This window comes from Amblyomma maculatum, chromosome 4, assembly GCF_055883805.1.
Source record: "Amblyomma maculatum isolate TAMU_Amacu chromosome 4, ASM5588380v1, whole genome shotgun sequence".
NCBI lineage: Eukaryota > Metazoa > Arthropoda > Arachnida > Ixodida > Ixodidae > Amblyomma > Amblyomma maculatum.
In genome coordinates, this window is record NC_139347.1 from 129,470,237 (window position 1) to 129,496,060 (window position 25,824).

The following is a 25,824-nucleotide window of genomic DNA, read 5'->3' on the forward strand; positions in this document are numbered from 1 at the left end:
GTCTGCCGTAGCTGCTTGTGAGGTTGCTCTCTTTAGTACTCCATTGGCAGCTTGTTCCCTAAAGTAATAAAGGCAAGCATAAGTAATGACATAGTTGACAAGCTTAGATGCTTTTTAATGTCACGCACGAAATGGCATCAGAGATCTGCAATTTTTTCATTGGTGAGACCCATCACGTCTTTCATGGCAGCCTCCCTAGCCATTTATAGTGGCATGACCACGTTCTGTAGCAGTCAAGAGAAAAATATATTGGATCTAGCAAAGCATAGCTTTTAGTTAGGAAGTACACGCCATCTACTTCAAGTTTTGCTCTGTAATTAGTAAAATGCAAAAACACAGCACATATGGCGAGAATCCATACGAGGACAGGTGAAGTATTGTAGGAGCATGTGGTCTCTAAATATTTTCCCTGAATGGTGCTTCCAAATGGAACAAGTGAAAGGTTGTTGGCACTTGCATGCTGAGTGAGCATGTGCACATTGCACCAATGACTACATACACCCACTATGTTTCGTTCATTCAAAAACGAAAAACCCATTCATAGGAGCAGTGTGAGTGCATGGTCTTAGATCAATGCCTCGTAACTACTGGTGTAACCAGTGAGGTTGCACGTAAAATGAGCGAGCGAGGCCTGGCTGCTTTGTGACACACAATTACTGGAAGACTAGCATGAATGCACGCAGTCACCAGTAGTCTACAAGCAAGTTGATAATGGCGTCTTAGTTCAAGGGTTTTACGAATGTTGTCACAGGAGCCATGATAGAATCCAAGCCATAGCTTACACAGATCAGATCAAAGCTGGCAGTGATAAGTGAATTAAAAGCACATTATTATACCTTGAATGTCTGTTACCATGATTTGTCCCCAAATCTCCCATAACACCCAGTTAGCAAAAAAAAAAATCTGATTAAGAGCTTTCACAAAGAGTGCTCGCAGTTTAAAATGACAGCAAAAACCGCAAACTCTCATCAATCCAAGTTGCCCTGACTGCATATCAACTGCAAAGCATGAAAAAGTGCCCTAGAATTTCTGGATTCTTTTCAAATGTGCCACAGTGTGCTAACACAGCAGTGTTCACAAAAATGATTCTGCCATGCAGCATCAGGCCAAGCCAAGTGATGAAATGTTTTGCATTAATGGTCAGGTATTAGTACTGTACAATCTACCGCCAGTGAAACTGCTGGTGAAAAAACCTTCCTATTAGCACGCTGATATTTTTTCTCTAAAGACTACACTGCAAAGTAGTCTTTTGAACTATAGCCACCCTTTGTAAAGGCAAGTTTAATGCAAGTTAAAAAAAACAATCTGCGCCTGACTGGCAGGGAAGGAGGGTCAGCATCTCACACAATCACATCATGGATAAATCTAGTTGCAAGAGGTGTGGACCGAATCATTCAGCTACGGGTCTTTGCCTGTTCACACATTTTTTAGCCTGGCTTTCTAGTTTTAAACCAAAGTACCAGCGGTTCACGTCATCACAGTGAAGTCACCGGCTTATGCAGTGACGGTTCCGAGGTGGCAACAATCGGGTAATAAAGTTGGTTTTTTGCTGGCCGCAGGTAGATCCAAACGTAGTTTGAGAGACAGCAGCGGTCATCGCAGCCATCAGGCCTGTTTCAGTCATTGTTGGTCTTTGTCAGTGCCTTAAATAACCTCTCAAAATTTTGCTGAACGCAACCTTAGAACACTTACACAGGGTGGGATGGCCACAGTAGAAAAGAAACTTTTCACTTACAGAAGAGTAGCATGTCGTGGGTCTTGTAGAATTCGGTTCACATTTTTGAGTCTTGCCAGAAGTTGTGGTACCACCTAGTCCAGCAGATAAAAGGCAGAAAAATCATTCATAATGACAGCTACATTTATAATATGGTAACAGATAATTAGCACAAGATTTTAGCTGCACAGAGCATTTGCAAACAAGTATTCGCACGAACTTGCCGTCATGCTTGCCGTTGTCACCGCCATGTTGTCCCTCGCTAGTCTTCTAGTCTAGACTTCGGAACGGCTTTTTTGGCTTCTGAAGGCTAAAGCCATAGGCACGACAGCGATGTTGATCACTGTGCGGAAAGCATGCATTAGTCAAATTATATGGCAAGTGATAAGTAACATATTTAAAATTACTGCTATTAATATTATTTTTAGAAATTTTTGCAAATAATTGTTTTCGCATCACTTTGCTTCGAGTGATGTAGCCGATCATCGGAATGCGCATCTTCTGCTAAGCTAGCAGACAGCAGCTGAAGGAGTGTCATACATATGCCCGTGGAATATGTACCTATGCCCGTAGATATGCACCTATATATGTACACATGTTCTGATCTCATCCAAAGCACTGAGTTTGCTTACTTTTCACCAGTACTTTTGCCATAAAGTGTCTTAGGTTTTTTACTCGATTATTAACAGGGTTTAAATTCTGTACTCAACTAAGAAACATCAGTTCACATTAGTTACAAGAATTGTGTTCGATGGAAATCTTGAAAATATTTCATGTTTTCAAAGGAATAATTAAAAAAGCAGTTGTCTATAACTATTTAACATCAATAATTTTGACTCTCTTGGCAATATCAATATTTTATGAATCAACCAGATTAAGCTATGTCAAAAATAGCATTCACTTTATGTACACTGCAACATGGCTATCCACGTAAATTATATTTTCATTAACTGCCTAAATCCATGCTGGATGACCAATAAATGTGTTACATTTTAAACTTATTTCCTTGCCTTCAATAAGAAACCACCTCATTTTCATTTGGAGCCAGTGCCCAGGCAAACACTTCCAACTGGGATTCCAACTGGTTCCAGTTTAACTGGTTTAAGGAACAATTCCCAGTTGCAACTGGTTTCAGTTGCAACTGGCCACAGCCACATCAAAAATATGCAGCCCGTATATGTAACAGTAAAGGTCAAATTATTGGCAAATATTTATTGTCAAACTTTACCAGGTCATTCATCCTTCACTCATCATTTCGTGTCTGCTCTGCTTTGATGGCATCCTGGATTTTTTCACACAGAATGTTTGCAGTTTTTTTTGCCAGACTTGCATCACATTTGCTGACTTTCTCCCAGTGAGAGAGGGTTGCTGAAATAAAATGGCACCATATCAGTCAAGATCACAAGCTGAATGTATAAATAGTTCTCACCAGCAACAACTTCCACCTTTTCTGGTGTAAGTTTTGCCTTTGGTGGCTCTTCTGCTGTGCCCCTCTTCCGTAGAGCAAGTCTGCCCTTCACACTCTGCATGGCAAGTCCAGACTGCACCCAAATTGTGTGCATGGTCTCCTTGACAATAAGGATTGCCTTCTTATACGCCATAATCCTGGTTGCTTGGACTTTTGACAACCTGATATCATTTTGTAAGTGAAGCTGCAAAAAAAAAACATTTTCGCTGTGAGTGCAAGCGTGGCCATGAAACAGGTTTCTGATACACACAAAATGTAAGCCTTATACTTACCGAGCCCTAAGGAAGGTATGAAAAATCTGGATACTGGTTGGTTCCTGGGAGTTCTACATTGCAAAACAGCAGCCATTAACAACTTGCAAAAATGCATAGACAGCAACACACAGGCAAATGGACAAAATTTATTCTCTCTATGCAACCTACCAGCAGTTCTAGGATCATCATACAAGTTAACAGAGGGGCCTGCGTGAAAGAATAGCATATGTTTCACGAGAAAAAACTAGTCAGTAACTCATCTATCATCACAGTAAGTTAACAAAACTTGCAGTTCACCTGTACAAGCTATAGAAACATGAAGCTGCGAATCTAAATGCCTGGTAATGAAAGCAAATAATTATAGACTCCACTGCAGTGGAGGTGCTTGCATCACCTTGAAGTGCAGGCTGTTGAGCTGTAAATATATATATATACATGAGCAACAGAATTAGAGCGAAACCTAGCAGATGCAAAATAAAAACCTTGGAGTAGTGTTCTCTCACCAGTTACTGAAAAGTCCTATTCAGCTATCAATTCAGGCAGTAGCTTGAGCCTTGCATTTTCTGTAGAGATCAACAATCAAGTAAGTAAAGAATAGTAAAGTTTTTTGGTTCGGATGTTGATGGGTGACTGGATGGTGGAGCAAGCCAGTAAGTTGGTGGAGCAACTTGGTAAACAACCGGAGAACTTTATACAAAAGAACAAGAGGTGATACAAGTGACTAACAAAGGAAAACTAGCCGCGGTCGGCCGCGCCGACCGTTAAACAGAGCGACAAGGGACTCCGCGTCCCCGCAGTCGAGCTGGCGCCTCTTGCCCCAGCTCCAAAGCAACCACTAGCTACTCCCAGCCCTCGCCAGCGCGAGCGTCTTAACGCAAGGAGTAGCTCCAGCAAAAGAACTCGGGGCCCGTCCCGCGCTCCAGAGGTGAGCCGAGAGCGCTCCCCTTTCCACACATAAAAACATAAAAACACAGTAACTGTAGCTCTTTCCGGCGTATGTGGGCCACTCGTCGCAGCCTGTCCGACCCTTTCGCTTACTGACAGCCGTGTACTAGCAAGCTACACGTTATGCAGAGGGACGAAAGCCAGACCCTTCTCGCGGGATTTATGGCCCCTGGCCGTTCTCACTCGGGCGACGGGACCGCGGGGGGGCCGCGTTAATGAGGTCCGGCTCGAGGGAAGCGGAGCATCTCTCCCGTCTCCCCTAACAAAGGGACACGTGTGGCGGGGGTCCGAACGAAGAGCCTGCGCTCTTGAACTAATGGTCTCCTTCTAGGAAATAAGTGTTTGAAAAGAGACCAGACGTGCAGTTCACACTACGGCACCCCGCCGAGACATTCCTTCACAGCCAAGTGTACCAAAAAAAAAACAAAAAAAAAACAAACGGCAATGTGCCGGACCTTACACCTTCCCCCCAAGACTCGGGTAATCTATTGCAAGATAAGCCGAGACAAAACAACAAGAAAAAGGTTAGGCAAGTGGCGATTGCGTCCTGAAGCTCACGCTAGTTATGAAAGCCGGTGAGCATGGCTGCGCGACCTTTCATCACATACATCCACAAACACATGATGCAAAAAAAAAATAAACACACAAAGATGGTCCACAGGATTACTGAGTTCGGCCTTGGCGTGCACACTTCGAATCCAATGATTCCAGTTTGTTGCTCGCGCACCATTCCCTGGCCCACTGTCCCCAGCGGTCACTGTGGGATGTCAGCAGGTGGCCTGTTCCAACAAGCTTTGGGAATTCTGGACAAGGCATCTGCGTTAGCGTGATCGACTCCTCGGCGATGCTCAATAGCAACATTATAGCGCTGGAGCGCAAAAGCCCAGCGTGTAAGCTTTGCGCTTTGCGGCACACTACTCGTAAGAAATGAGAGAGGATTGTGATCAGTGACAACGGGTGCGGTGGCAGCAAACACCCACGTCTCCAAATTCTTTAACGCCCATATTACGTCGTAAACCTCCCTTTCGATTGCAGCCCATCGCATTAGAGTGAACTTGCGACTGGCGAAGGCTATGGGCGCCTCCGTGTCGTCGTCAGAAAGCTGCGCCAAACAGACACCGGCAGCGACTGCTGACGCGTCCGTTAAAAGCAGATACGGCTTTCGCGGGTCTGGAGTGGTCACCAAAACAGCCTCGCATAGAGCCTTCTTTAACGCGCTGAAGGCTTTGTCCGCATCATCTGGCCACGGTATCTTATTCGATGAGCCTTTGCCCGTTAGGCATGTCAGTGGCAGAGCGATATCTGCAAAATTGAGAACATACCTCTGCGGAGTATACTCGACTTCACCAAAGTCGCTGTCATCCTGAAATATGACTCTCACTGAGTCTACCCTGCCGATGTAGGGACGTAACTTATTTGCATGCACTAGCATGCGGCGACTGTCACTCACCTCTAAATAATATGAGTGCTCGCAGTATCTCTTTTTCACTGCCGCCGGCTCGAGCCACTTCTAGTACAACTTCCCTCGCCTCTTGTCATCAAAGACAAGAACCGCCTCACCTTCACGAAAGGTTTTCGCCATCTCGGGCTTGTTGTAGTGAGAAGCGTACGCCTCTTGCTGTTTGCTGCTCGTTAGCTCCGCGATCTCGAGCTGCGCTTTAAGGTTTTTCAAGTAGTCAGTAGGGGCATCCGCTCGCTCCCCAGGTACCTCGATATCTCCTGTCCAGGTCTGTTCGCGTGGGAGAGGCGCTATCGGTACCCTGTCAGTTTGCCGGTGGTCGGACCGAACTTTACAACTGTGGCAGCTGTCGCAGTGTTTTCGGATGTCCGTCACCATGCCAGGCCAATAGAAACTTAACTTTAGGCGAGCTTTTAGTCTTCCGAAAGCCAATGTGTCCGCTCCAATAGGACTCATGTGCCAGGTTCAGTGCGGCCTCGCGTCGTAATTTTGGCAGTACTAACTGCTGCACCCTCTGACCTAACACCTGGTCTCTATGATACAAGACTCCCTCTACAATTGACATGCCAGCCTTCCATTGCCTAGCATTCTGCCAGGCCTGGCGCAGCGTCTCATCCTCGTGCTGCTCCTCCCAAAACCTCTGCACCCCGCTACGCTCAGTAACCACGTTGTCATCTTGTGATTTCTCCAGCGCATTAATGACAACTGTCTGATCCGGCAGCATTTCATTCTCTGACACCAAGACGGGCTCCGCGCCAGTGTCTAGCCCAGATTCATCTGGTTTTTCATCCGGTGTCAGCACCGTTACCACTGCCTGCACGCGACTCTCGCTGCCAGTTTCGCCCGAGTCCTGCAGCTGTTCCCAGGCGTCTGCAGAGATTAGGCAATCTGTATGCGTGAGCTTATCGGTGAGCGCGCGCTTCACCGGTGTCGAATATTCTCCGCCTTCGATTAACGAAGTACCACGATACAAACTCAACGGAACGATGGCCAGTTTCGCCTCTACTTTCTCTCCGAAAGCAGAAAAAAGATCGATCGTCCCATGTGTGGTTACAAACTCCTCAGGTACCATGCTCTCACACACGACGGTGATGTCAGCACCAGTGTCCAACCATGGCATTAATAACTGCTTCCCGGCAGCTGAGTTTAATGTCCCTAAGCGCAGGACGCGTGGTTTGCTCGTCGTGGGTCGACACGCGTGCCGTTAGCTTATTCTCGTGGGGCGGATTATCTCGCTTGTCAGCTGGGCTCTCACCACTCTATGGGCAGTTCGCAACCAGCCACTCGATCGCGATGCTCTTTTCTTTTCCCCTCCTGTCTTGCCTGCAGATCTCTCAGCTCAATCCGACCCTGAATTCTGCACAAGTGCGGAATCTGTTCTCGCCCTTGGACGCGTGTCAGGGGCTTTCAAGCTGTTTTCTTTCCTCTGAGCGCTGCCCTTTCCAGCGGCTTCCTCATATGTTTGTAGCAGCACGGCTATCTCACCCGCATTCAGCCATTTCTCTCCTTCGCGCAGCTTGACATAATTGTTTGCTTCCTCTGACAGCTCCGCTTTGAGCTGATCGGCTACCAATAGCCTTACAAGTTCATCGAAGGATGACACGCATCGACACTTTAAATAAAAATTTAGATAACTCTGGAGGCAGGTGACAAATGCCTTCCAGGTTTCTTCGCGGCGCTTGGTGGCCCCAGAAAACTGCCTTTTGTACTCTGCGGCTGAAAGTTTTAGCTCCTCTAGGACCACCGCCTTCAGCTTGTCGTAGTCCCGGTGCTGCTCGGCGGTGAACCGAGTTGACAAGTAAGTCACTCGCTCGGCCAGCATTGGAAACAGGAGCTGCGCCCAGTGTTCCTTCGGAACGCTGTAAGCCTCGAGCGAGCATTCCACTGACTCAAACCAGACCAGCACTTCACCATCCGCTGGTAATTTGGGGAATGCGCCGGCGAGTAGCTTGGCGTACTGCCTCAGACGATCGTTCTCCGAAGGCGCCGCACTTTGCTTGTTAGCCATCATGAGTTGCATCTGGAGCTCTAAAGCCCTTATCTTTTTTTCATACAAATCTAGCTCCTTTTCAATGTTTCGGCCACTCTGAGGTCTCGGCGCCTCAGTGCTGCCCGTGTCGCCACCGTCCCCCCGTCACCGTCACTATCCATTGTCAGTGCCTTGTCGGGGTTAAGATGCCTAAATCTGGTCAGCATTAACTACACCAGCCGCATCAAACAGTGAACGCCAAGAGAAACAAAGGGACCAAGGAACTCGCTCTGTGCTGCCTGCCGGGTCCTCTTTTCGGACTGGATTGGCGTCGATCGTCAAAGTGGCGCCGCTTGAAGTCGTCCGCTGTTGTCGCTACTCGAGGGCTCCGCTCACATCCATCGACGGCCGCGTCCACTTGCGCTTCCAAGCTTCTGTGTCGCTCGTATCACTGCTCGTTGACGTCCTCGTCTTCGGCGCCTTGACGCCCGATGCCTGACGCACCCTCTTGTACTTGCTCTTTGTCTTCGGCGTATCGACGCCCGATGCTTCACGCACCTTGTCTCTCGGTTGAGCTGCGGCACACCAATCCTGTCGCGACTGCGCCAGTAAAGTTTTTTGGTTCGGATGTTGATGGGTGACTGGATGGTGGAGCAAGCCAGTAAGTTGGTGGAGCAACTTGGTAAACAACCGGAGAACTTTATACAAAAGAACAAGAGGTGATACAAGTGACTAACAAAGGAAAACTAGCCGAGGGTCGGCCGCGCCGACCGTTAAACAGAGCGACAAGGGACTCCGCGTCCCCGCAGTCGAGCTGGCGCCTCTTGCCCCAGCTCCAAAGCAACCACTAGCTACTCCCAGCCCTCGCCAGCGCGAGCGTCCTAACGCAAGGAGTAGCTCCAGCAAAAGAACTCGGGGCCCGTCCCGTGCTCCAGAGGTGAGCCGAGAGCGCTCCCCTTTCCACACGTAAAAACATAAAAACACAGTAACTGTAGCTCTTTCCCACGTATGTGGGCCACTCTTCGCAGCTTGTCCGACCGTTTCGCTTACTGACAGTCGTGTACTAGCAAGCTACACGTTATGCAGCGGGATGGGAGCCTGACCCCTCTTGCGGGATTTATGGCCCCCGGCTGTTCTCACTCGGGCGACGGGACCGCGGGGGGGCCGCGTTAATGAGGTCCGGCTCGAGGGAAGCGGTGCGTCTCTCCCGTCTCCCGTAACAAAGGGACACGTGTGGCGGGGGTCCGAACGAAGAGCCTGCGCTCTTGAACTAATGGTCTCCTTCTAGGAAATAAGTGTTTGAAAAGAGACCAGACGTGCAGTTCACATTACGGCACCGCGCCGAGACATTCCTTCACAGCCAAGTGTACCAAAAAAAAAAAAACGGCAACGCGCCGGACCTTACAAGAATCATGGATCTTATTCAGCAATCTGCTTGTTCTCAGCTTACCATCTCGTGCAGGCTTCTCCCCATTCCTTTGTCCTGGCTCACTGGAAATGTCTGCTGTTTCAATTGATGGAGGCTCGAAGTTTTAAACATCTGATGCTAAATGCAAAGAAAATTACCATTTGAAAGCAAGCCAAGTACCTCTGTGAAAAAAAAATGCTACCCAATCTGCAGATGTCTAATTGTTATGGACCTCTTCGAAATAACCAAGAAATGTGCCCTACAGGTTGTAGAGCACTGCACATGTTGGTATTGCTTCACTACACAATTTGTATCCATGGCTTGAATTTGGGTTCTCAAATTGCAAACTGAAAAGTGCATACATACTAGCTGTGTCGACTTCAACATTGGTGAGCCCTTTGTTCAGCTCCACTGTTGAAAAAGTATTAGTTCAAAAAGGTGAAATGTGCAGTCCGAGAACTGTGCTGCACTAGTTTTATCTGTTCTTTAGCTGAGTTTCATATTACATTAGCAAAATTTAACAGTTTGAGCAGTAAACAAAACATGTACAGAATTTTCACTCACGCTTGAAGACCTTTGCTTCAAGAAGCTTCTGGAGTGACTGGACTTGACCTTGAAGGAACAAGTTGGGCAGCTGCAGCTCTTTGCATCTAGATTTTCATTCTTTGGCTTCTTTCTGCACTTGTCGGAGCTCGCTCTTCGAAACGAACAACACACTGAATTGCTTTCTTGAAGTCTATCTGGAGCATGGCTAGGTGGTGGTAAAAACTTTGTTCAGTGAAGGCCAAAAAATAAATAAAATTACTTTCCCGCCGCTCCGTGGGTGGCCTTCATGTCGTAAGCCGCTGTTGATTATGCGGCGCCGAGCTGACCAAAGCAGCCTCCCACTGCAGGGGAGAGGAAAGTGTGGGCTTGTAAGTGGCGCCACATATTCTGTTCAGTTTTAGATAGGGACCTGTCAGGGGGAGGGAGGGATTAGCTGGCGTTGCGGTAGTGGAGGGTAATGTTATGGAAGGTGAGGAGGGAGTCATGCGTGTCCATCCCTGTCTGGAGGGGGCATGCTCGGTCGGTCATCTCGCAAGCAATGGAATTTGCCGCCTCATTTTCAGGGTGCCCTGCGTGAGCCGGAACCCGGAAGAGATGGATAGGACGCGAAGGGGGAAGGAGGAGTGCTTAAGAGTGTTGAGCGCAGAGGAAAAGATTCTACCATTTGTAGAGTTGCAGACTGCGGTCTTAGAGTCACTAAATATGAAAAGGGCGTGTGTGTGCAATGTCGAGAGCGATGGCTGCTTCCTCTGTGGCAGTGGAAGTGAGAGCAGGGATAGTGGCGATGGAGAGGGGGGTTTGTGTATTGGAAACACTGGCATAGGCGGGGTGCGAGAGGTAGGGTGCTGCATCAGCATGGACGGCGTCAGACCGTGTACCGTGCTGGCACCAGAGGGTGGAGGCGCGGGCAGACCGACGAGCGGCATAATGCTCAGGGTGCATATTCTTGGGAAGGGGCTTGACAGTGAGCGTGGAGAAGAGGGAGCTGGGCAAGGGATGGGTGGGAGACAAGCGAAGGGAACAAGGGCTCTGCAAGGGATGGTGCGAGATAAACAATCAAGTTGTGCCTCGTGATGGGCCTCCACAAGTTCTAAAGAGTATTGTGGACGCGCATCGCCAGCAGACGAGAAGGGGGGTGGAAGTGGAAAGCTCGAGAGCCGACTTATAGGTTTGGCGGATGAGACAGTTGACCTTGTCTACCTCGGCACGAGACAGAAAGAGATAGGGGAGGGAGTAGACAAGGCGGCTTAGCACAAAGGCCTGCACAAGACTGAGGTCGTGCTCGCGCATGCCGTAGTGTTAGCAACCCGCCGGATCAGCCCTACCGTCTGCTGGATGGTGGTAGTATGGCGGGAAAGGACAGTACTGTTTGCCATTGGATTGGAGAAAGAGACCGAAAATATGGATTCAAGAGACGGAAGGGATGGGATGTCTGTTGATAGGGACGTTAAGGGTGGGATACGAGGTCGAAACTATGCCTCGAGCCAGGAGGAGCAGAACCGACTTGGACGGGGAACAAGCTAGCCCGACCTTGGTAGCATAATCGGCGACCGTGTCCGCGCCTGCCTGGAGAGCGGCTTCCATCTCTCCACGATTGCCAGTAATCACCCAGAGAATGATATCATCACCGTACAAAGCATGCGAGAGGTTAGGGATGGTAGCTAGAGCATGTGCCATAGGGAAAAGGGTGATGTTGAATAGAAGAGGAGAGAGAATGGAATCCAGGGGGTTACCTCAATTTCCAAGAGGGAAAGCGGGAGAGAAAGGGGGCCGGATGAGATCTCAGCCGTGCCATAGGCAAGAAAAGCCTTGATGTAACAATGGATCCAGGAACCCACGTTAAGGATGGAAAGGGCGTCTAAGATGGCGGTATGGAGGACATTGTCAAATGCTTTTGTCAAGTCTAGTACCATGACCGCGCGAGTGCGCTTGACGTGAAGAGGGCGAAGGACCTCTTCGAAGAGCTGGAGCATGATGTCCTGGGTAGAGAGGGATAGGCGAAAGCCGAAATAATCGAATCGGGGAAAAGATGGTTGACCTCGAGGAAGCTCTGCAAGCGGTCTAGAACGATGTGCTCAAAAAAACCTACCGAGACAAGAGGTGAGGAAAATAGGGCGGAGATTTCCCAATCCCCCTGCACCAGAAGGAGCACCCAGGCCTCGTGATGGCTAGACTGGCTAGATGGCTCACGCCTTAATTTCTGGTAGTGGAACTGCCGTGGTTTTCGTGGAAAGCAGAACGCACTGCAGCTCCACCTCTAGAACATCCCTTCCTCCGACCTCCCCGCTTTTATCACCCTCCAGGAAACTTTCTCCCCAGTTAAGCTGCGCGACATCACTGCTTTCCACCCTCCTTCCCCGTCCCCCCCCCGAAAATTGCCACTCTGGTTTGGCGATAGAGCATCTTCTCGACATTCCAGAGTGCACGCACCTTTTCCTAGAACTCCTCCCCTGGCGGCGACAGGATGCGAGTCTCTTTGTTCCACCTTTTCCTAGAACTCCTCCCCTGGCGGCGACAGAATGAGCGACAGCCCTCCTTGCGCACCTTTAGCTCCTCTCCTCCTCCTTCTCCACAAAGCTCTTTCTCATGCACATTGCAACACACTCCTCATTCTTGGGGATTTCAATGCACATCATGGCAGCTGGGGTTACCTCTGGAACTGTAGGAAAGGTCTCGCGCTGTGGACATTCATCCAGAACAAACAGTTATCCGTCCTTGATTTTTCTGACCCAACCCTGGGATTCAGGTATGCTGAGTATTAGAAAAATAAATCACAAAAAGAAAGGGATGGTGGTATGAATATCTTTAGAAAACATATAGCAGGTACTGAGCATTGCATTGGTACAGCACAGGTGAAACCACATAACCAGATAGGACACATAAACCTAAAAGTCTAACAATTCACTAATTGCTAAATCTTCACAACTCAGATTCCAGCATATGCCAAGCCACTACAAGCATCAGTGAAAAGGTTATGCCAAAAGAGGTCACATTTCGATAAAAGAAGGCACGTGAAGAAAGCAATCTCTACAATACACACACCCACAGCGACCAAGAATGAGCAAAATGTTTTTGCTACAACACCAGCATAACGCACTGGCAATGGCACTTATAAAAAATCCCAAGTAGGATTGGGGTAACAGTAAGACAGATGACGAATGCAAGACAATGCCGAATGCAGGTTTTATACAAGCAAGGAAGAAAACACGAAGCATGAAGGAAAAACATTGCGACAGATAAGCGAAAACTTCATGGGTCAAACACACTTTCAATCGCAGCAAGAACATTATAAGATGTAAACACATGCAGTGGTAGATTGTTCCACGTGGTTGTTGACCTGGGAAAGAAGGAATATTTGAAGTTGTGTCTTGTGACAGTAGATGATGAAGGTTATATATAGTCGGAAGGGTCAAGACAACTGGGAATGGGAGAGTAAAGAGGAATGATTAGGCTCACTTTCGATCAACAGTGTGCCCGAATTGTAAAATGGTATCTTATTTAACATGCTTTGGAAGGTTTCAAATCCGTACTCTGTGCTAAGGCAGACGGAATATATTGCCCACGGTGTGTTAAACTTGTCTGTCTCATCCCAGCTTTTACGGTTTCATGCATACAAGCTATCAACAGATTTTGCCCATATGTATATATGTCCAATTATCCAGATGAAACACGTTTTGGCACTTCGAAGGCGCCAGGCTGTTCTCTTAAATTCCAGCGCGATATTCTAACATTATTACGCATTCGATTCATTGATGAATCGAATATTGTTGACTATGTCCAGGCTTCAGTTGCTGAGATGTGTCTCCAGAACGCGGCTTGCAAAAGGTATGACGCAAAGTATATAGGGTGTAGAAGAAAAGAAGTTGAAGTTATATCCCTTGAGGATTTTTTTTTTCTTTGAGGCTTATATAAATCTACTCGCGTGGTTACGTGTTATGCTAGGCTCACTTTCGATCGTCAACGGTGTGCCCGAATTGTAAAATGGTATCTTATTTAACATGCTTTGGAAGGTTTCAAATCCGTACTTGTGCTAAGGCAGATGGAATATATTGCCCACAGTGTGTTAAATTTGTCTGTCTCATCCCAGCTTTTGCGGTTTCATGCATATAAACTGTCAGCAGATTTTGCCCATATATATATATGTCCAAGTATCCAGATAGAACACATTTTGGCACTTCAAAGGTGCCAGACTGTTCTCTTAAATTCCAGCATGATATTCTAACATCTTTACGCATTCGATTCATTGATGAATCGAATATAGTTGACTACATCCAGGCTTCAGTTGCTGAGATGTGTCTCCAGAATGCGGCTTGCAAAAGGTATGATGCAAAGTATCGTAAAAACCCGCGTATAATACGAACCCGAATATAATGCGAGGTGAAATTTTGGAGACGCGAAATGGAAAAAAAAAAGTTTTTACCGCGTATAATACGAGAGAGAAAAAACAACATTTATTGAAATCGGACCTCACACTTCAATCACTTTCATCTTCAGCAGCGCTTTCCTCGGAAATTTCTTTGTCAGACAAATCATCCCACAGGTACTCATCTTCTGTGCCATCGAGGGCGTTTGAGATGCCACACTTCTTAAACGAACGGCGCACAAGCTCCTCTGGGATGCTTGCCCACGCGTCCACAATCCATTTGCACAGCGTGGCTGGCGATGCTCGCTTCCGCATCCATTCCACGTAGCATCGCTTGACTGCACCCTTGAAGGGTTTGTTGACACAAACGTCGAGAGGCTGCAGTTGTGAGGTCATCCCACCCGGAATCACAACAAGTTCAGTGCGGCAGTCGCGTAGCAGCCTCTTCACTAAGTCGGCTAAATGGCAACGAAACGCGTCCAGCACGAGGATGGATGGAAAGGACAACAGTGCACCGGGCCGTTTGCACCACACTGACTTCACCCAGTCGAGGACAAGATCCTCGTTCATCCAACCTTTTTCATGGCATCTCACGATGACATTTTTCGGCAGCTCCTCACCTTTCGGCATTGTCTTGTGCTTGAAGATGACATAGGGCGGGAGCTTGCGGCTGTCTGCCGTGCACGATAGCATGACTAACCTGCGTCTTCTCGTTTCCAGCAGACCGGATACAAACTTGTTTAGAGCCCTTCTCATGGACGGTGAGGGGCGATGGCATGTCCAGGTAAACTGGCGTCTTGTCAGCATTGCCTTTTTGCCCCAGCTGAAAGTTCTTAGTCTTTCGCAAAGAAATCACGTGGCGCTGAGAAGCCACAAGCAGCTCTTCGAAGGATTCGGGCAGCTTTTGTGAAATAGAGGTTCGCCGGCGTATCGAGAATCCAGCACGGCACATGTAGCGACGTATCCAGTGCTTGCTTGCTTTGAAGGCGGAGCTCGGAATTCCCTTTTCCCTTGCAAGCTCCCTAGCTTTTGCCTGCATAAGCTCTACGCTCACAGCTAGATGTGCTGCTCGCTGTTCTCGTATGAACTCCGTCAGAGCGAGTTCAATTTCCGGGAATGCGCCAGTCTTTGGCCCACGAAAGCGGCCTGAGTCGCCCTTGCGCCATTGAAATCCATCATCATCATCATTCTTCACATTCGCCTGCACGCGAAAAGGGCTTCTTTCTGTCGTCGCCATCCGCGAATGCTTCCCTCGGTGGTGCCAAACTGCCTCCCGGCCGCACTGTTGCCGATGTTTTCAGCAACTAAAATTACCTTCCTCTTGAAAGCAGCCAAGTACTGTTTCCGAGACCCTGGCATCTTGCTCGTTCACTTAAAGGAAAAAACATGCACTTTTTCGCGAAGCGTGGTTTGCACGAGAGCACATGCGCTGTTGATGTGCGCACTCGACGACTCAACATCGAAGAGACGACACCTCGACGTCGTGGCCACTGCGGGGTGCGGCCACGTTAGGGCAACGAAGCCAAGCTGTAGCCACGTGGCAACAACGAAACCAAAACTTCTCGCAAAACTTTGACATTTTGGTTGGGATCCGCAAATAATACGAGGCGGAAATTTGGAACGCTGAAAGTTGGAAAAAAACCTCGTATTATACGCGGGTTTTTACGGTATATAGGGTGTAGAAGAAAAAAGTAGAAGTTATATCCCTTGAGGATTTCTTTTTTTCTTTGAAGCTTATATAAATCTGCTCGCGTGGTTGTTACGTGTTACGCTAGGCTCACTTTCGATCAACATCAACGGTGTGTCCGAATTGTAAAATGGTATCTTATTTAACAGGCTTTGGAAGGTTTCAAATCCATACTTGGTGCTAAGGCAGATGGAATATATCGCCCACGGTATGTTAAATTTGTCTGTCCCATCCTAGCTTTTGCGGTTTCATGCATATAACCTGTCAACGGATTTTGCCCATATGTATATATGTCCAAGTATTCAGATAGAACACATTCTGGCACTTCAAAGGCGCCAGACTGTTCTCTTAAATTCCAGCGCGCTATTCTAACATCTTTACGCATTCGATTCATTGATGAATCGAATATAGTTGACTATGTCCAGGCTTCAGTTGCTGAGATGCGTCTCCAGAACACGGCTTGCAAAAGGTATGACGCAAAGTATATACGTGGCAGCAACTGCCTCTACCATTTGGCTGCTCTCGTCTACCGCGAGTTCGCATGATTGTTGTTGCTATAGTGATGGCTATCACCACGCTGTTCGCTATTTTTTTATTAGTGCAAGTTTTTTTCTCTGCGAGTTATGTGAGGTGCATTGAAAAGTTACGCCTTAATTTGGACCATGCCAATTTTGTTTTCTCCCATCCATATTGCTAAATAATGCCATATTTTTTGTCGTTTAACCTTCATGGCATGCCATCAAAACAGTGTAATGAGGTAGGGATTGAAACTGTTAACCATTTGTCACTATCCACAGAGCAATATCGCTTGTGGCGTGCCTTACCACGCTTAGCAGTGAGGTTTGCTACTGCGGCTATCGCAATAGAAATGAGGATGAGCGCACACGTCTTCCAACTTTACTTTGACTAAAAATACCCAGTCCTATAAATGTATGCATCACATTTTCTGTATGCCCATTGCTTGGTGCATTACTACTTCCTTGAATGGTAATGTTTGTTGTTTTCCCAATATGGCAAATAAAATGCCATGCATCACAGCTCCACACTGATGGCACTTATGTTCGTTCAGGTGTCAACTAACTGCATTCGCCATAAATTCGGGCTTTAAAAAGTATGTTCGGCAGCTATAAAAAGAAAACCGCCATTCAATATTAGACAGCCCGCATGTGTGCGCTACGTATTTACATTATGACTTTGTGAAGAATGTCGCTAGTGTCGAATATTGCAAGAGGATAGAGTGCTATCAGTTTTTTCATTCAAAATCTTCACAAGCAAAGCAAACACTAAAATCTCGTTAGCCCCCCCCCCCCTTTTTCAAAACAAAAACAAAAACAGCTTGTCTCAAATGTCATAAATTGGTACAAACTCTGAATAGGCTCCGATAGTTGGTGCCTGTCTGATTACTGAGCTCATCCATGACATCGGCAACGAAAAAAAAAATAAAATACTGCAATTTCGTCAAGAATTACGAAAAAAAAAAGAAAAAAAAGTTGCATTAAAGAGGAGAATGGCTTTGCTGCGAAAACTGCGCATTGCTCAAAACACTACTCGAATACACATCTACGAAGGAGCTTGACATTGCGTCTGGGTATAAGCAGACCTCTGCGATGTCACTTCGCAGATAGTAGTATACTTTTTACGAAATAGAATCACGATGTGACAGCAACAGGAGCTACATATCTGAGGAGGATATGTAGCTCCTGATGTAGCACGCACGGAATCACGTCATTGACCTGTAACATTTCCCCGGCAAATTTATGTGGTTGGGGGTTTTAGCCAATAACTTATAGAATATGGGATCTGCTATATGGTTGTTTACACGCCAACGAGATACATCAGTGGCTAAACGTCAGGACAGAAAATGGGAACAGTAGTGCGCGCGCTGTACTGGGAATTGTGAAGGTCCATAGGAGCGCAGTGTTTATTAGGCACCAGTCCTACATTTAAAAAAAAGAAACAATATTAAGCTCCTTCATGTAAGCGTATTTGTACACCGTACTATATGGAACGACAATGATCACAGCCAAGCGCCGGACGCAGTAAAAAGTTGAGCCTCACCTGAGTTGGACTCGAAAACATTCTGCTGTGGCTGACGCAGCGTACTTACATCGCAGACGTGCTTTACACATGGAAGCAATATCAACATGTTTAGCATTTTCATAGACGTGCATTTGAGCACTGTATTAAGGAATGGGCCGGAGGAGCAACGAAGGCTTTGTCGTTTGTAGCTACGCTGATGCCACCGTTCGCAAGAAGTTTTGGCAATGCAGTATCGCTTCGTGAAGTAAAATTGGAATGTAGGCAGCGTGGACAAGCCATTTGTCTATTCCGTCATTTTTTTGCTCTGAGTGCGAACAAATAGCACGGAAACCACTGCACAAAACAGACGCAGCTAGCACGACGGCAGCAGCCGTAAGCGCAGCTTACTGAACCCTTCAACATGGCGTTGTGTAGTGCGGTTCACTGAATGTCCGATAGATGGCAGAACTTATGCATAAGATCTATAGGAAACCGTGGCGTAGGTTCTATGCCATCCTTGTCACATGATCCTGCCTATCCAACGTGCAAAAATTGAGTCTTGAAAATGATTTCGCTGTCTTCTTATTCTCTTTTCTTTTGCTAAAGTGTTTTTTGCCAACCACAGCTTCAGAAACAACGCCTGCTCCCCTCTTCTACAAGCTGAAGTCGATGAAGATTTCGAAAGAATGCGCTCGGATAGTTGTGAGATTCAAGGAAAAAGCTTTCTCTGGTAGAATAAAATGACAAAAAAAGACTTAACAAGGTGAGAATATCCAGTTCTCGCAGCATAAAGTGTGACAGTGTCGCACTCACTATCTGACTCGCATTGTTGTATGGCGAACACCGAATCTCTACTTTGAACAATAAAAGCTATGTTGTGTTTTTCAAAGCAGTCATTCCACTTTGATGAAAAATGGGCTTGTTGTGTACAGATCGCATTGACTTTCTTCTACTTAGTATGTTTTAAAAGAAAAGCCTAAAAGAAGAATAGCTATGCTAGGATTTGATCCCCGGTCCCTCATAAATCGAGCACTGAATCCCCACGTTTCATACCACAGAGCCACGATGCAAGGCGTAGTAATGCAGTTTGTTTGTTCTTTGCAGCGGACTACTTCCATACCTTTAGCAGCATTGGCTGCTATGTTTGAAACAGAGTATAGTGCCACTCCCAGCTGATTTCTTGGAAACTCGGAAGCCGAGAGACTGAAAATACTGCTTGAGAGCACTGTTGTAGCTGGTGCAAAACACCAGCAGTACACAATTAGCACAATGTGTGCCTAACCATTAATACATCATGCTTGTATGGCATGGTACCTACCAACATAGAATCTCTCTGAAGAGTTTGCAGTGCTGAACAATGTGTCTGTAACTTGTCTGGTGACTCTACAGGACACAGTGCATGTAATCCACGCTGATACCAGACACCAGGTTGAAACCTACAAAATAAAAAGTCGGCATGTAAGCACTGCTACAAATAAACAAGGTTATCACGTTTAATTTAATAAATGGCAGCCATGGCACGCACATGAAGGCCTCGGCCACAAAGGTTACAAAGCTATGTACATACTTTTTCAGTGACTGCTACAGAAAATATATGAACAAGCCAGTGATCCTAGATCAAATAAGAATAACACTGACCTTGCAACCGCTATTTTCAACAACTGCAAGGGTACGAAATTAATATCTAGAGCCGCAGTGATCTGTTGCAAATATCGCTGGTCACAATACAGTCAGCAGACAGCCTGCATAGTGTCACTGTGAACACTAATGCAGCCTCTACCTGTTCAAAAATATGTTGTTGCATTGGCTTCTTAGCTTTTTGTCAAACACACACTTCATTAGCTTTCTTGCTGAGAGTAACGCACTTTTAAAATGTGCCCTCATCCTGTCATGAGAAAAACATCAAACCAAACACCCTTGTGATGACACCTTTGCAACAAATGAGTTGTAAAAGCTGTAAAAGTGTAAGTTGCGGAGGACACATTTGCATACGCATCAATTATCTTCAGGCCTCTGACCTGAATTTAAACGAGAATCCCTGCATACAAAAATGGCAGCTTCATTCTGGTGTCATTTGCAGCCTCTTTGGCCAGCTACATTCTAACATGAATGGCTGCTGCATTATATACCAGGGATGCATAACTTAACTTTAAGAGTTATTAATATTGATGGCCCCTTGATGCCATATATGCTGCCTTCATGGGCAAAGGCCATATGCATGTCTTACAGAACCTGATTTTGTGCTCTTGGTGGTCAAGCATCACCAATGTACTGCATATTTTCTGAAAGTTAGAATAGGCATTGCATATAGGATTTTAGTTGCATAAAAGGCAATATTTAAACAAATAAACAAAGATCACTCTGGTTTCAATGAGGCTAGAAATAAGATGGTACACACATGCAATGGGTCTGTTCTAAGGCTCTCATATTTCAAGCAGCAATCTTAATGTGGCACGTGATAAAAGTAAGTGCGTGTGGCACCTGGCATCATTGCTCTGCCGTGCTGCCCAGCATCTATGAGCCACAGCATACCTCTTATAGTCCTTTAATCTAGTGCAACCTGCTCCAGCACTTCAAAAGCCATGATGCAGGTGATTACAATGCACATGGCATTGCATGTAAGCCACCTATGTGCAAAGGACTGCACAGAAGCGTAGGACACATTAACAACATGACTTCATTGGTTAACACTACATTTTTTAGAATTTTTTATTCAGACACTATATTCTCTCTCTCACACACACACATACAGACATGTACACAACTAGGCAGTGCTGCAAGGCAGGTATACACTACATTACTCTAACTTCATCATCACGATCAGCTCAAAATATGTTTACAGGTCAGAGGCCTTTCTGACATGAACATTAATTTAGAATGCATCAATGAAGTATAGTGTAATATATACGACTGGGTTTGCCTAATACTTACCTCATTAAAGCTTCAAGTTGAGCTAGTTGGTAACTGCTTACTGGAATGATTTTTAGTGGTAAATAAAAACATGCACGAAGATGTCACACAAACACCCGCTTACCTTCCAAATATTTTGCATCAGTTAGGCACCAAGGACATCCATATATGCCATTGAATTGCACCATGTGCAAGACTGATGCCCGTGCAGGTGCATCAACAGCACAACAGAGCACAAACTGTCTTGAGCAATGCGCAGTCCCGATTCCTCTAAGTGACTGGTGGCGTAGCATTTATTTCTTTGACGAAGCGTCCAAGGAAGGTCTGCATATTTGGGTGTTGTGGCCCAAACCAGAGCCCTGCCAGAACTGGCTGCCTGAACCAAACATCTGACGGTAGTTCGTTGACAATGAACTACAGTGGCCACACAGATGTTTTTGAAGATTTGAAAGCAGGGCTCCCATCCGTGTTCAAAGTTATAGTCAGATCATCACTGGAAAGCCCTGCATCTTCGAACATTTCATGAAAACATGCAGCTGTAGTAATGTCACTGATCTGACCGTGCATTTGGCTTCGCTGCATTTCCAGGGCGTCCTTGTTGCGTTCAATCAAGGAACGAAATTGCCTTTCAGCATTGAGGGTAATGAAGAAAGAGCCTTTAGCCCGCAGTTTGGCCATGCTTTCACTTCCGTTACAGATGCTGCACACGCCATGGTCGTTAGCTTCAGTGAGTTGGTGTCCGCACTCCTCGCACAAGTACCAAAATTTCACAACTTCCTTTTGATGTGACGTCCAAAGTTTTCAAAACGCATATGAAGTGCATGGCAACACCTGCATCCCTGCAATATTGTTTATGAGCGTGGCAAGGTCGCTTGGCGCTGTCCACGTCAGCCCGTGTGCTATGGCAAATGACATAGTCATCGCAATGGCACCAGCTTCAGACGTGCCAAGGTTCGGTACTTTCTCAGTACTGAAATTTGCGGAAGAATTCGCGGCTATGTCTTCAAATGAATCACGCAGCAGCGAATCGTCAAGCTGCTCATCTTCTGTTCCGCCCTGAGCATTGCCATGCTGCTGATTCTCCAATCCATCGTCGCTGCATTGCGAGTAGTCAGGTTGCCGAGGGTTTCCCCCACACTTGTGGTCTACCACATTAGCGTTTACTGCTGCAGGTGACAGAACTCGCTGAGTTGAATCGACGCCTGAACTAAGCTGATGAGAGCAGGATTGATCAGTAGCTGATGGCGTGGACGTCTGTCCGGCGTCGCTCGCACTGAAACAAGGCGTTACTTGCGTTTGCTGACCTCTACTCACCCGTCCTTCGTAAAAAGTGGACTTCGGAAGGAGCAAATCGCTACTGCTGTGCAAGTACGCTTTGTGCAGTCTCTTCTTTAGTTAAAGGTGCAGCTTTTCCAGAGTAACGATGAACATTAGCAAGAGGTATGACACTGATTAGAACCGAAAGGTGACCATTGCAGGGCAAGAAACTCGCATGAATCAAATATAAACCATATCATGGACGGACGGTCGATGCACACACAAGGTGGCCTGGCGGTCTACCTTTGGTCTACCTATATATATATATGTGTGTGTGTGTGTGTGTGTGCATGTAACCGCGGTTAGTGGTGCAACCATGGTTTGGTCCGCCGTGTAACATAGGATAACCACGGGTTCGCGGTTACACTAATCGTCGCTGCGCGAACTGGCGAACTCCTCAGGCGTGTGCGAGCGAGGACGGGTTGGCGCGAGTACGCCAGCGAGTGAGCGCGCGGCAACCGGAAGTTCGTCGAAGTGACGTATGTCTGGGTGGAGCTTTGAACTTGTTTGTATTCTTTGTTTTTTTATAGCTCCCTTCGGCGTACGAGTTGAGAGGGGAAATTGGAAGGGTCATTTTAATCGCCGATATCTCTGGTGTTGCAGAAGCTAGATCGAAAATTTTTGCGGGAGAATGATAGGTGGTTCAATAACTATCAGTGTTATGGCGTTGTTTACCCTTCTTTGTGACCCCTTTCAGGGGACCTTTAATGATGCATGATCATCATTAATATGCAAACAAAATTAGCTTACTTTCTTTTTTTTTTTTTAGGATAGATCGACGAAGGTGTAAAAAACCCAACTTCAAATGAGTTATAATGAAGCTCGATCATAAAGGCTTTTTGGTCACATTTCAGTCGGCACTTGAGAACTCAGTGCAGATCAATGTGGCGCAGACGTAAAAATACTCAAGCAAAAATATTATACTTTGGGGATAACGGCATGAACTTCAAATTTGTTGGAAAATCGAAGCAGAATACAGCAAGCATGCGGTCTGCAATATTATACATACCGTGCATCCGAAAACAACCGATTTGAGGCCATCTAAGTGTAGTGCCCACAAATCACTCATTGCTGACAATAAATGTTTTCCAATCCAAATAGTGTCATGGTGCTTTGTTCATCATCCGGTACATTGGTCTTTTAATTAGCGGCATAAACTGTTCTGTTGTACATTTGGTTTGGTTTGTGGGTTTTAACGTCCCAATCAACAGTGTATGCCGGCACAAAGATTCCGACTACCTGGGGTTCTTTAATATGCTTGCACTCACATCGCACGGTTATCCAAACCAAATACTATGCTTCAGCTTTTTTTTAACCTTCGAAACATTAGCAGGAAATAAAAGAGTATCACATGTGATATTGACATTAGCCGCCGGTTGACTGAGGATTAGAAATAGGGGCTGGGTACATGCATGCATCCACGGCTGGTTTCGAAAGAGGAGGAGGTGGACAAAGCAAAATTTATTTTATTCAGTCAATCTGGGTGACCCTCAGTGCAGGGTTCTGTTGGCCGAGACTGCAGTAACAGCGCGGAGAGCGCCATTGCTGGTGCTGCGGGCAGAGGTCCTGCAGGGCGGCCTCACAATCTTCTACGCAGAGGTGAAGAAGTGGACAAAGAAAAGGGGTAATCTGGCACGCTTAAACCATGTGGTAGAGCATTGCCTGCTCACCACAATGGGAGCATGCAGTTAGGGGAATAAAGGGATGGGTACCAGAGGTTTAGGATTGATGAGATGGTGAGAGAAAGGTTTGTAGGCTCGCAGCAGTGAGTTGCTGAAGCTTGCATATATGGTACACTCTAAAAAAAAAAAGGTGCGATCTTAGTCTTTTTGGGGGGTAAACTGCTTGTCGCTGAGCTGACACCTTTTTGGGGGTAAGGTTACGCTGTTTCTTGAAGACTAAGTATTCATACCATTGCATATAATATAACATTACGCTTCTGGTAGCCTAAACCACGACCTCCTCTATAAACTTCCAACCTGCTCACTGGCGCTACCTCTGCGGAGGCGCGCGGGCCTAAAAATTGTCGTGTAGAGACCGAAGGTGCCGCCAGGTGCCGCCTGCTTGATGGAAAAATAGCTGTCCCTTAGGCTAGCTGATACATTAATCTTGAAAACAGTTTTTGCAGCGCGAACAAGCAGAACATGTATAAACAACGTATACGGTCGCTCGTCTAAGTCGATTACCTTTACGGTCTGCTAATTCCAGCTGCATAGACTTTACCTTCATCATCCTGTCCACAAAGGAAGATAAAAGCGAGCAGAAGGAGTGGCCGTGTTTTAGGTGTTAGGGTCTGGTAACAGCGACCTTCTGGATGAAAGTGTGCAACACAACCGTCATCGTAGCCCTACGTGCTACAGCGACTATTCGCACCTACAGTATTTTCAAAATGACTCCTCACACCATTTATTATTGTGGTTACGACCGTTGTTCAAGCGTCGATTGAGCTTTGCTGGCATTGCCGCATATCTCGCATCGGCGGTGCTGCCGCGCGTTCATCACTGCAGCTGCACTGCCTTAATACTTCAGATGAAAGCATTAGGTGACAAGCAGAGCTCAATTCAGCAACTGTCGTGAGCACTACTGATCCTTGGGAATGTTATGTAGAAAGCCAGACTTCATGTAGTGTTACCAGTTTTGATACTCTACCCATGAAAATCTTGTGTAGGAGAACTTTTATTCTCATAGTATTTTCACCTTTGAAAAGGAAACATATTCTGGTTGAAGTTTTAAATTCACTTCCTCTTGTTTGCAATACTGGATTAACCACCATAGTTAATATTGATTAACTTCTATTAATGCTAGATTAACACCTCAGAAACCTCTGCAGCATGAAATTCAGAAACGAAAATTGCTTCGGGCAATGCGTTCACCCAGTGGACAAATTTCCTAATGACCAGTACACATTTTCATAATTTCCATGCTCAATGCTGAAAATGCATAAAATATGGAATTCCTTGCAAGTACCATGCTTTAAAGCTTCTGCAGGCAGCTGTATGCACTGCAAAAAAGAGAAATCAGAAGCAAGCTTACATCAGTTCAAAGAAAGTTTTATTCCTTGAACATATGGGAGCAGTTAGAACCACACAAAATAACAGTTTGTTCAGTTTTCTACATGAAGATGAAGTACACTGGGAGAAGAAGCTGAGAAGCAGCCTGACCAGCTCCAGTCTCCTGGGAATACATATGGGAATTTACAGCATATTAAAGTGCACATAATCGAGCTCAAAAGGTGATATATACTGCAAATTAGACATACAGCATTATCAACAGCATTAAACAAAAAAAGGAAAGACAGCATTATTAACAGCATGCAAGGCATTTTCATTGTAAAGACACATTTAAAGAACACACTGATACTTCCATACTGGCAAAAAGAAATCCTATATCGACAGAAGGCACACTGATACTTTCATTATGGCAAATAAAAAAAAACTTATATTGACAAAAAGCAGTCTTTAACCTCCTGTTGAAACAGTAACATGTATCATATTGATTAAAAACTGAGTTATGGTGCTTATAGTGTGTAAGACACTTTTTAGCACAGCTAAGAAGTGCATGGTTTCATAACTACTTCAGAGGCTGCAGCACTATCACAAGGATAGTAGGTGTGACTCCGTAATGCACAACAAATGATTAAAATGCTTACATACGAGTGAAAAATGCACTGAAACTTCCAAACATTTCTTGACAAAGGTTTTTTGTTGACTAGCTTCCTTTTTGCATGTGCCTCAGGTAAATTATTTGTAAAATTTGCCAAGAAAG

The 25,824-nt window shown here is 46.0% G+C and overlaps 1 protein-coding gene across 6 annotated transcripts in view; it reads left to right on the forward strand.

The window, feature by feature from the left end:
* Positions 1 to 25,824, forward strand: part of LOC146192378 (uncharacterized) — a 134,269-nt gene that overhangs the window by 94,511 nt on the left and 13,934 nt on the right. Inside the window, exon 4 of one of the 6 annotated variants that reach the window (XM_084602475.1) lies at positions 18,458 to 24,036. The exons of the other annotated variants lie outside the window; for them this stretch is intronic. Coding sequence (XP_084458601.1) covers positions 18,458 to 18,576 — 119 coding nt within the window. The 3' untranslated portion in view covers positions 18,577 to 24,036. Of the gene's footprint in view, positions 1 to 18,457; positions 24,037 to 25,824 lie in introns of those variants that run through there. 6 annotated transcript variants of the gene reach the window in all.